Genomic DNA, 12,560 nt, shown 5'->3' on the forward strand with positions numbered 1-12,560 from the left:
TTTTGCAAAATGCATTTAGTTATGGTCGTGAGGATGAGGAAGTAATGGGTTTAAGGTTTTGTAATGAGGCTATCATGTCATTGCATCAAATATGGCCCAGAAATGAAGAGCCCAGCAAGGACTCATTAAGTCCTTTGCAGGTAAGTTGTGTTAAAGAAATTTTTATTTTTTTAACTAAATGAAAAGAAAATATTTAATATTAAATTATTTAAATTATCACATCTAAAACTATGTATGTGTTTGTATTATTTAAAATTTTCCTTTTTTATAAAATTTTCCTTCTTCTCGGAATTAATTATTTTGTTTTCTTTTTATATTTTTACATTGAAATGTTTAAATTTCATTAATGTTTATTTCTTTTAATAATTTCCATATACATTTCTAATCACTGTTTCTCTTTTCTTTGTTTCATTTATATAGGAAGCCCTTTTGAAACGTTTAGGCGATGGCGCCCATCCCTTTACTCTGACATTGACAGCTCAGGCACCACCCAGCGTACAACTAGTACCAGCCAAACGTTACTATGGTGCCCCCATTGGCACCAGCTACGATGTTAGATGTTTCATTGGTATGTATGTACTTGTATATGTATGTATATGTAACAAGTTTATGTTTCCGTTTTTTTTTTTTTTTTTTTTTTTTTTGTATTATTTTCAGTCAAACTTTTTTTCTTGTTAATAAATTTGTATCAAAAAACATACGTATTTAATTAAAAAATCAAACAAAAAGTTAAGTATTTATAATAAAGAGGGAAATATGTTGGTTCATGTTGAACAAGGAGAAAAAAAAATTTCATTTAAAATTCTGTATATATGTATGTATATACAAACACACATATATAAGAACTTATAACATGATATACTGACTAAATACTCTTTAGAGTATTAACACTTCGTTAGCGAATTGTTAAAATGGAACAGAATTAAAAATTTTAAAAAGTACCAAAAAGTTCCCTTTTTTCAATATTTATAACTAAACTAGGACCGAATAAGAACTGAACTGAACCAGAAAAAACTAGAACTGAACTAGAGCTGAAATAGAACTGAACAAGAATTGAACTAGAACTGAACTGGAGCTGAACTAGAACTGAACTAAACTGAACTAGAACTGAACTAGAACTGAACTAGAACTGAACTAGAACTGAACTAGAACTGAACTAGAACTGAACTAGAACTGAACTAGAACTGAACTAGAACTGAACTAGAACTGAACTAGAACTGAACTAGAACTGAACTAGAACTGAACTAGAACTGAACTAGAACTGAACTAGAACTGAACTAGAAGAACTGAACTAGAAACTGAACTAGAACTAGAACTGAACTAGAACTGAACTAGAACTGAACTAGAACTGAACTAGAACTGAACTGGAGCTGAACTAGAACTGAACTAAACTGAACTAGAACTGAACTAGAACTGAACTAGAACTGAACTAGAACTGAACTAGAACTGAACTAGAACTGAACTAGAACTGAACTAGAACTGAACTAGAACTGAACTAGAACTGACTAGAACTGAACTAGAACTGAAGTACTAGAACTGAACTAGAACTGAACTAGAACTGAACTAGAACTGAACTAGAACTGAACTGAACTGAACTAGAACTGAACTAGACTGAACTAGAACTGAACTAGAACTGAACTAGAACTGACTAGAAACTGAACTAGAACCTGAACTAGAACTGAACTAGAACTGAACTAGAACTGAACTAGAACTGAACTAGAACTGAACTAGAACTGAACTAGAACTGAACTAGAACTGAACTAGAACTGAAACTAGAACTGAACTAGAACTGAACCTGAACTAGAACTGAACTAGAACTGAACTAGAACTGAACTAGAACTTGACTACTAGAACTGAACTAGAACTGAACTAGAACTGAACTAGAACTGAACTAGAACTGAACTAGAACTGAACTAGAACCTGAACTAGAACTGAACTAGAACTGAACTAGAACTGAACTAGAACTGAACTAGAACTGAACTAGAACTGAAACTAGAACTGAACTAGAACTGAACTGACTAGAACTGAACTAGAACTGAACTAGAACTGAACTAGAACTGAACTAGAACTGAACTAGAACTGAACTAGAACTGAACTAGAACTGAACTAGAACTGAACTAGAACTAGAACTGAACTAGAAGAACTGAACTAGAACTGAACTAGAACTGAACTAGAACTGAACTAGAACTGAACTAGAACTGAACTAGAACTGAACTAGAACTGAACTAGAACTGAACTAGAACTGAACTAGAACTGAACTAGAACTGAACTAGAACTGAACTAGAACTGAACTAGAACTGAACTAGAACTGAACTAGAACTGAACTAGAACTGAACTAGAACTGAACTAGAACTGAACTAGAACTGAACTAGAACTGAACTAGAACTGAACTAGAACTGAACTGAACTGAACTAGAACTGAACTAGAACTGAACTAGAACTGAACTAGAACTGAACTAGAACTGAACTAGAACTGAACTAGAACTGAACTAGAACTGAACTAGAACTGAACTAGAACTGAACTAGAACTGAACTAGAACTGAACTAGAACTGAACTAGAACTGAACTAGAACTGAACTAGAACTGAACTAGAACTGAACTAGAACTGAACTAGAACTGAACTATAACTGAACTAGAACTGAACTAGAACTGAACTAGAACTGAACTAAAACTGAACTAGAACTGAACTAGAATTGAACTAAAACTGAACTAGAACTGAACTAGAACTGAACTAGAACTGAACTAGAACTGAACTAGTTTATCGAGTGAAAAACCTAAAGGAGTAATGGCCGTCTGTTGAGATCCAATCGATTGGACTACACATGCTTCTGATTAATTTAGTAACTGCGTAATTTACTCGTCTATTAATAAGAAATATTTTTTTCCGAAATATTTCTTTAACATTTGCTGACATTCCAGAAATGTTGAAAAATAATAATCAGATTTACCTCAATACACTTCCCAACAGCCTGAGCTTTTTATTTATAGGTATAATCCCGCAGGCTTTAAAACCTTTTATTTCTTTTACTTATCATAAAATCACTTTTCATTTCCTTTGCCACAATTTACATTTATATGCATTAAATATATTTTAAAAAGTGAAAAAATTCAACATACATACATACATGATTAAAAATTGTTTAATAAAGGATATTTAATATCCGCCTGATATTTAAGTTATTTTAAAATTTCCATGGAAAGGAGCAATTACATAGAAATATACATAGAGATTATGCGGGAAAAAAAACGCTAATGAAAATGTATTACACAGGCGGAGGTAGTTTTGTTAGAAACCTTAAAATAAAGTCTAGATATATTCTGTTAATAATCTCGTTATTGTCAAGACAAAGTCTAGTCATAGTCTAGTCATAGTCTAGTCATAGTCCTAGTCATAGTCTAGTCATAGTCCAGTCATAGTCCTAGTCATAGTCTAGTCTAGTCTAGTCATAGTCCTAGGTCATAGTCTAGTCATAGTCTAGTCATAGTCTAGTCATAGTCTAGTCATAGTCTAGTCATAGTCTAGTCATAGTCTGTCATAGTCTAGTCATAGTCTAGTCATAGTCTAGTCATAGTCTAGTCATAGTCTAGTCATAGTCTAGTCATAGTCTAGTCATAGTCTAGTTCATAGTCTAGTCATAGTCTAGTCATAGTCTAGTCATTAGTCTAGTCATAGTCTATTAGTCTAGTCTAGTCATAGTCTAGTCATAGTCTAGTCATAGTCTAGTCATAGTCTAGTCATAGTCTAGTCATAGTCTAGTCATAGCTAGTCATAGTCTAGTCATAGTCTAGTCATAGTCTAGTCATAGTCTAGTCATAGTCTAGTCATCTAGTCAGTCTAGTCATAGTCTAGTCATAGTCTAGTCATAGTCTAGTCATAGTCTAGTCATAGTCTAGTCATAGTCTAGTCATAGTCTAGTCATAGTCTAGTCATAGTCTAGTCATAGTCTAGTCATAGTCTAGTCATAGTCTAGTCATAGTCTATAGTCTGTCATAGTCTAGTCATAGTCTAGTCATAGTCTAGTCATAGTCTAGTCATAGTCTAGTCATATCTAGTCATAGTCTAGTCATAGTCTAGTCATAGTCTAGTCATAGTCTAGTCATAGTCTAGTCATAGTCTAGTCATAGTCTAGTCATAGTCTAGTCATAGTCTAGTCATAGTCTAGTCATAGTCTAGTCATAGTCTAGTCATAGTCTAGTCATAGTCTAGTCATAGTCTAGTCATAGTCTAGTCATAGTCTAGTCATAGTCTAGTCATAGTCTAGTCATAGTCTAGTCATAGTCTAGTCATAGTCTAGTCATAGTCTAGTCATAGTCTAGTCATAGTCTAGTCATAGTCTAGTCATAGTCTAGTCATAGTCTAGTCATAGTCTAGTCATAGTCTAGTCATAGTCTAGTCATAGTCTAGTCATAGTCTAGTCATAGTCTAGTCATAGTCTAGTCATAGTCTAGTCATAGTCTAGTCATAGTCTAGTCATAGTCTAGTCATAGTCTAGTCATAGTCTAGTCATAGTCTAGTCATAGTCTAGTCATAGTCTAGTCATAGTCTAGTCATAGTCTAGTCATAGTCCTGGCATAGTCTATCAATAACCTTCCAGCTTGTTTTTTAAATTGAACAAAGAGAAGTAATTCTGTGATCCAGACCGCGACCCCAAATCGTTTATATAGCAGTTATAACTTTGAAACAGTTAATTTTAAAAACTTTTCTTGCAGGAAAACATTAATTAGTTAAATTATATACCGCGCCAGCAATAATGTTTGTATCCTGTGGTAAATGAAATCTACGTCCTTGGCCAAGGAAATATGTTTTCCACAGCAAATATATTTAAATTTTGTAAAATGAATGTACTATGTGTACTTTTTAAAACACATCTCTGGGATATGTTGTATATGAGTCTGTGGTCCTTTGGCACGTGTACAACTGCCAACTGTCTAGCTAAAGGGCATTAAAGTTTTTGCCAGGAAACGCTAAACAAAGCCAAATAAAGAGTTTTTTTGTTGCAAATAGAAACGTTTATTGAAAGAGGAAAAAAGTTAAAACAAAAAAAGGACCTTAGGTTTTAGAAATTGTTTTCATTTAATTTAAAACCCAGCAATAAAAATAACTTTGTGGTTTACGAAGAAAGGAAATTGTTAACATTTTATTAAAATAGTTTTGCTAAATAAATAAATTTATTTATTTTTCTTTTTAGCTGACAAATCCGATGAAAAATTTCATCGACGTGCTTCTGTGAAAATGGGTGTACGTGTGATTTATCGCACAGATGTCTTCAATCATGGCATCACTGGTCCGGAAAATTTCGCCGCCTTAGTAAACAATCCAGTATCCTCACCTCCACCCCAGGCTATGACCTCTGCGAATACTCATTCTACTATAGCTTCCTCTTTAAGTACTCATACCACCATAAGTGAAACTCAATCAGATACAACGGCTCATCATCTACACCAGCAGCAACATCTGCAACTACAGGAAACAGCAAGTGCTGAAACGTCTTTGCATGCTACGAATGCCCATGAAACACGTTCATTTGCTAAAGTTCGTAAATCTGATAGGGGTGACTCATTTCCTAAGCTACGTTTGTCACCGAAAACATTTCGTTTTAGCAATCGTTTTGGTCGCAGCAAAAGTGAGGTGGAAAAATGTCCCAATGATCCGTTTCATAATTATAGTAAATCGTTTCAAGAGGTAAGTTTACAAAGAAAATTATAAAATAAATCATATAAATATTTCACTACTTTAGGCCCACTGTATTTTAAAAATGTATATATTGTGTTAAATCGATTTTAAAGTTTTATTTCTTCTCTATCTCCATGCCAAGTTTGGTATCTATTGAATAATTTAATATTAAGTTTTTTATTACTTTCTATTTTTACTTTTATTATTCCCACAGTACGTATGATTAATATTAATTCAGAGGTGTTATGCGAAAATTAACTATAACTTTTATAATTCTTAAAGGATTTTTATGTTTAATATGGCAAATTAAAGCTTAGATAATAAGCTATAAACTTCTTAAACACATCTCATAAAATATTAAAATTTTTAAGTAATAAGAACTGCTGTTTCTAAGAATTATTAATAAAATAAAGTTTTCCAATAATTTTTCAAGACCTTTATTCATAATTGTAACCTTTACTTATACACATTTTACTTTACTAACTATTACTAAAAATATTAATAATTAATTGAAATTGTTAAAAGTTTTTATTAAACAAATTTTCTTTCTCTTCAACATATTTCCAGTATGACAGTGTTTGCACCACTAACTTAAGTGGTGGCCCTCAGGGTGCTGTTGATAAACCCTTCCTACTGCAAGATGGTCGTGTGGGTTTACGTGCCAGTTTGGATAAATCCTGGTATACGCATGGTGAGGATGTTTGTGTCACCATAAATATACGCAATGACAGTAGAAAGACTGTAAGAAAAATTCGTGTAAGTAAAACATTTGTTCGCCATTTTTTTCCATTTTAAAGATGAATAGTTAAGCTGTTGCAAAATTAATGGTAAAAAATGTTTTCCTTGAAGTAGTGAGAGTTTTAGTTGAAAGAAAAATTTAAAGAATTTTCTTTATGATATTTAAAATATTGAATATGGTGAAATGTTTAAATTTTTAATCTTAATTTAAATATAAAATGTTTGCTGGTTTAAATACATTATATAAATGCTGCAAAAATGAAACTATTTTTAAACAAGTGTATACATTAAATAAAAAAGGGGATTAAACCAGTTATGTTAATGTTTGTTAAATACATTAAACAAAAGTAACCTGGTAACCGGGTACAATGTAGAACATTAAAAACAATAAAATTTTATTATTTTGTATAATTTTTCACACACAAAAGCATATGGATAAAACAGACTTGATTTCCGCAATTAAAAGTGTATATACTGTTAAGCATATTAAAAATGTATTTAAAAAAAAAGAAAAAAGGTTTAGTCTAACGTTAAAATAAAACCATAGTGATTCTGGTAAACAATACAATGGAATTGGCCTAAAAACTTCACACTAACTTCACAGTGTTGTTCAGAACATAACTCACTTGATGTTGACAAAATGCAAAAGCGATATTTGAACTTGGTTCTAGTTCAGTTCTATTTCTATTCTAGTTCAGTTCTAGTTAGTTCTAGTTCAGTTCTAGTTCAGTTCTAGTTCAGTTCTAGTCAGTTCTAGTTCAGTTCTAGTTCAGTTCTAGTTCAGTTCTAGTTCAGTTCTAGTTCAGTTCTAGTTCAGTTCTAGTTCAGTTCTAGTTCAGTTCTAGTTCAGTTTCTAGTTCAGTTCTAGTTCAGTTCTAGTTCAGTTCTAGTTCAGTTCTAGTTCAGTTCTAGTTCAGTTCTAGTTCAGTTCTAGTTCAGTTCTAGTTCAGTTCTAGTTCAGTTCTAGTTCAGTTCTAGTTCAGTTCTAGTTCAGTTCTAGTTCAGTTCTAGTTCAGTTTCTAGTTCAGTTCTAGTTCAGTTCTAGTTCAGTTCTAGTTCAGTTCTAGTTCAGTTCTAGTTCAGTTCTAGTTCAGCTCTAGTTCAGTTCTAGTTCAGTTCTAGTTCAGTTCTAGTTCAGTTCTAGTTCAGTTCTAGTTTCAGTTCTAGTTCAGTTCTAGTTCAGTTCTAGTTTAGTTCTAGTTCAGTTTTAGTTCAGTTCTAGCTCCATTCTAGTTCAGTTCTAGTTCAGTTCTAGTTCAGTTAGTCAGTTCTAGTTCAGTTCTAGTTCAGTTCTAGTTCAGTTCTAGTTCAGTTCTAGTTCAGTTCTAGTTCAGTTCTAGTTCAGTTCTAGTTCAGTTTCTAGTTCAGTTCTAGTTCAGTTCTAGTTCAGTTCTAGTTCAGTTCTAGTTCAGTTCTAGTTCAGTTCTAGTCAGTTCTAGTTCAGTTCTAGTTCAGTTCTAGTTCAGTTCTAGTTCAGTTCTAGTTCAGTTCTAGTTCAGTTCTAGTTCAGTTCTAGTTCAGTTCTAGTTCAGTTCTAGTTCAGTTCTAGTTCAGTTCTAGTTCAGTTCTAGTTCAGTTCTAGTTCAGTTCTAGTTCAGTTCTAGTTCAGTTCTAGTTCAGTTCTAGTTCAGTTCTAGTTCAGTTCTAGTTCAGTTCTAGTTCAGTTCTAGTTCAGTTCTAGTTCAGTTGTAGTTCAGTTCTAGTTAATTTCTATTTCAGTTATGGTTTAATACCAAGTACACTTAATACATATTCCTATCTTTTTTACAAGCCTTAACATATGCCATATTTAGTTTGTTAAGCAAAGCCTCAGATTATGCTTCAAATAAGTTTTTTTTATATTTTTAGAATTTGTATTTTAGTCTTTTGTAGCCAGTTTTTAAAATTAAATTTTTTGTTTGTTGTAGAACTTTAAGCTTTTGCAACAATTTTCCATAGAAATGTTTTAATATGATAAATGGTCCAATATTTGTATACAACTCTTCACATTGTCTACTATGATAATGTTGTTTAAATATTGGTTCTTCTTCTTTTCAAACAATTACTCAAATCCCTTTTGCTTTCTTTATAACAAAACCGTAGTCCTCAACAGTTGTACAAACAAGAACGAAAACAAGAATTTTTACATGTTCTCACAACAGCCTGAAAACATACTGTAGATTTATAAATTCAATGTTTTTTTAACCACTTAACAGTTTTTCCACTGGTGATTGTATTCTTTCATTTGTTTGCTCGAAAAAAATATGTACATTTAAAATGGGTTACAAAGCAAATATCAAAAATTTATGCAAATAGAATTTGAAAAAGAAAAACACGCAAATCGCCTTAATATAATAAAGCTTTTAGGCGTAAGTGCAAATAAATAGTAAATGTTTTGGCATAAAATTATAAAAAGATATTTAAAGATTTTAATAAATATAAATATTATATTTAGAAAAGAGCGCTTTTAAGTTTAGGTACTTTATTCTTTCCCAGAAAATTTGATACGTTTTCTTAATTATTAAAGAATCTCCTAATTAATTTAATTGATACATCTTTCATATTTATTTATTTTTTTCTTAGCTTGGCATTTTCTAAATGTTTATTTTTAAACATTTCTTTAATTTATTTTAATTTTCCTTACATTTCCTGCTACGTCTCTGTTGTATTGAATTTATGTTATTCAACATTATTTGCTTTGCGTGTTTTCTTTGAAAATTTCCGGCTCCTTTCACTTGTCTTCAATAACAGCAGGAAATGTACTTTTGCTTTCTCTTGAAAAAAATAAAACTTGTATTTTCTTATTAAAATAATGAAAACCTTAAAGTTTTAAGAATGAAATAAATGGAAGAATTATGTGAACAAATATTATTGTGGAACGTGCAAAGTTGTAGTGTTTTAAACTCTACCTTTTTTTTAAAAAAGGATTTTTAAATGGCAAATCATACTTTGCAAACTGGAGCAACCACTTAACTATTTTCTTAGGAAAATATTCATAAGGTTTTTATACACTAAAGCACTGCATTGGAATCATAATATTCTGATAAAGCAGATCAAGTTAGTTCCGTTCTAGTTCAGTTTTAGTTCTGTTCTAGTTCAGTTCTAGTTCAGTTCTAGTTCAGTTCTAGTTCAGTTCTAGTTCAGTTCTAGTTCAGTTCTAGTTCAGTTCTAGTTCAGTTCTAGTTCAGTTCTAGTTCAGTTCTAGTTCAGTTCTAGTTCAGTTCTAGTTTAGTTCTAGTTCAGTTCTAGTTCAGTTCTAGTTCAGTTCTAGTTCAGTTCTAGTTCAGTTCTAGTTCAGTTCTAGTTCAGTTCTAGTTCAGTTCTAGTTCAGTTCTAGTACAGTTCTAGTTTAGTTTTCGTTCAGCTCCAGTTCTGTTCTAGTTCAAGCAGTTCAGTTCTAGTTCAAGCAGTTCAGTTCTAGTTTAGTTCTAGTTCAGTTCTAGTTCAGTTTCTAGTTCAGTTCTAGTTCAGTTCTAGTTCAGTTCTAGTTCAGTTCTAGTTCAGTTCTAGTTCAGTTCTAGTTCAGTTCTAGTTCAGTTCTAGTTCAGTTCTAGTTCAGTTCTAGTTCAGTTCTAGTTCAGTTCTAGTTCAGTTCTAGTTCAGTTCTAGTTCAGTTCTAGTTCAGTTCTAGTTCAGTTCTAGTTCAGTTCTAGTTCAGTTCTAGTTCAGTTCTAGTTCAGTTCTAGTTCAGTTCTAGTTCAGTTCTAGTTCAGTTCTATTTAGTTCAGTTCTAGTTCAGTTCTAGTTCAGTTCTAGTTCAGTTCTAGTTCAGTTCTAGTTCAGTTCTAGTTCAGTTCTAGTTCAGTTCTAGTTCAGTTCTAGTTCAGTTCTAGTTCAGTTCTAGTTCAGTTCTAGTTCAGTTCTAGTTCATTCTAGTTCAGTTTCTAGTTCAGTTCTAGTTCAGTTCTAGTTCAGTTCTAGTTCAGTTTCTAGTTCAGTTCTAGTTCAGTTCTAGTTCAGTTCTAGTTCAGTTCTAGTTCAGTTCTAGTTCAGTTCTAGTTCAGTTCTAGTTCAGTTCTAGTTCAGTTCTAGTTCAGTTCTAGTTCAGTTCTAGTTCAGTTCTAGTTCAGTTCTAGTTCAGTTCTAGTTCAGTTCTAGTTCAGTTCTAGTTCAGTTCTAGTTCAGTTCTAGTTCATTTCTAGTTCAGTTCAGTTCTAGTTCAGTTCTAGTTCAGTTCTAGTTCAGTTCTAGTTCAGTTCTAGTTCAGTTCTAGTTCAGTTCTAGTTCAGTTTCTAGTTCAGTTTAGTTCAGTTCTAGTTCAGTTCTGGTTCAGTTCTAGTTCAGTTCTAGTTCAGTTCTAGTTCAGTTCTAGTTATGTTCTAGTTCTAGTTCAGTTCTAGTTCTAGTTATGTTCTAGTTCAGTTCTAGTTCACTTCTAGTTCAGTTCTAGAGAAAAAATTTTTTTTTTTTTTTTTCTTTTATAAGGAAATTGACTGGTAACATGTTTTTAGACAATTGCAATATTTAACATTTGTTACAAAACAATAAAAAAAAACTATACATATTTATAGTTCTTACGAAACATATCTATTTGCATTTAAATTACCATTAAAAAACTATCTGGTTATGTTCCTGCACATGCTATGTTTTCCTTATCAAAAGCCACAACTTTTCATTAACTTTGTTTTTCTTCTTCTAATTTCTGGAAATTTTAAAATAGTACAATCTGTTTAGAAAGAAAAACAACACTTCTTTGCTTAAAACCACAATTTTTCATTTCTCCCAAAAAATATGCTAGAAAACATTTTGAATATATACAAAGGTTGTACAAAGGGCACTTGTCAGTTACAGCACATTTATTTCCTGTAATGTACTCAGAAAAAAAATTATATTCTATTTAAAAAAATATGATGAGAAAAACTAATTTCTAAATCCTTTTAGTTTTTTCCATTTGTTTATTTTGTGTTTAACAATGTGTTACTTAATTAGCATACTTTTAGGAGTTGATGTTACTTTGCAAAACTAACAGAAATGTAATATTAGACCCACCCCTATACTAATGGAAAAAGTTAATTGTTATAAATCAAAAAATAAACCTTGTAATTTTCTTTGTAATCTTATAAATGTTTAAATACTGAGGTTGATCTGTTAAATTTGCATGCAATTCAAATTCTTATACATATTTTTAGGGGCAAGTATTATATTCACATTTCAAACTAAATATTATTACTAAAAGAATCCTCATAATTTTTTTTTCATTTGAAAAATTGTAAACTTTGTTAAACTGTGTCTTTTTTATATGTGTTTAGTATAATATTAGGCAGAAAGCTTACAATTTAAACATTTTCTTTAGCATATATTACACATATTATATTCACGTAATAGTTTTAGTCTTCTAATTTTAGTTATATAAACTAATATAAACTTTCACCTTGATATTTATTTATCTCCCCTTTTAAGGACAATTACCTAAGGCAAAATTTAATTAAGTATATAAACATGTTGCATACTTTCCGGTGTTGCTATTTAAGATTTTATAAGCATACTTTTATTGTTTGGCAGTTACAACATCGCCTAAAGAAGGATTTTTACAATTTGAAATTCAAGATCGTCTCTCGAAAGTTCCATATAATTTGAAATCGTCAGATTATCCAAGACGGGTTTGAATGTCCGAAATGCATACTGAATGTTATAAAATGAATAATTGCAGTATAACAATTTTTTGTCAAGTAAGTTTGTGTATAACAGTTCTTTTTCCAAAAAAAAGTTTTGTGTTTTTTCTACAAAAAACTTTTTAAAACTCTGTATACAGTTTTGTGCAACACTTTTCTCTATGGAAAACATTGCGTATAACAGTTGTTTAATTGCTTTTTCTAAAGAATTTTTCCATATAAGTTTTCTGTGTATAAAGTTTTATATATAACAGTTTTTTCTATATAAAATTTGCAGTATAACAGTTTTTCCTTCTGAAGACTTTTTGTATAGCAACTTTACAAAAGAAAATTGTATGTATAATAGTTTTTTTTTCTATAGAAAACATGGTTGTTTTCTAAAGAAATGTTTTGTGCAACACTTTCCTTTATGGAAAACATTGTGTATAACAGATTTTTAATTTTTATATTACAACTTTTCAAAAGAAAATTGTATGTATAATAGTTTTTTTCTACCGAAAACATTGTTGTTCTCTAAAGAAATGTTTTGTGCAACACTTTCCTCTATAGAAAACATTG

The 12,560-nt window shown here is 31.1% G+C and overlaps 1 protein-coding gene across 4 annotated transcripts in view; it reads left to right on the forward strand.

Annotated features, from left to right (window-relative positions):
- Positions 1-12,560, forward strand: part of LOC119611154 — a 64,020-nt gene that overhangs the window by 37,546 nt on the left and 13,914 nt on the right. For all 4 annotated transcript variants that reach the window (XM_037966648.1, XM_037966651.1, XM_037966649.1 and 1 more), the window contains exons 4-7: positions 20-140; positions 421-568; positions 5,189-5,682; positions 6,241-6,429. In XM_037966648.1, the coding sequence (XP_037822576.1) occupies positions 20-140; positions 421-568; positions 5,189-5,682; positions 6,241-6,429 (952 nt within the window). The remainder of the gene's footprint in view (positions 1-19; positions 141-420; positions 569-5,188; positions 5,683-6,240; positions 6,430-12,560) is intronic.

This window comes from Lucilia sericata, unplaced genomic scaffold (assembly GCF_015586225.1).
Source record: "Lucilia sericata isolate MDLA Ls3-8-SP2 unplaced genomic scaffold, ASM1558622v1 Contig001379F_arrow, whole genome shotgun sequence".
NCBI classification, from domain to species: domain Eukaryota; kingdom Metazoa; phylum Arthropoda; class Insecta; order Diptera; family Calliphoridae; genus Lucilia; species Lucilia sericata.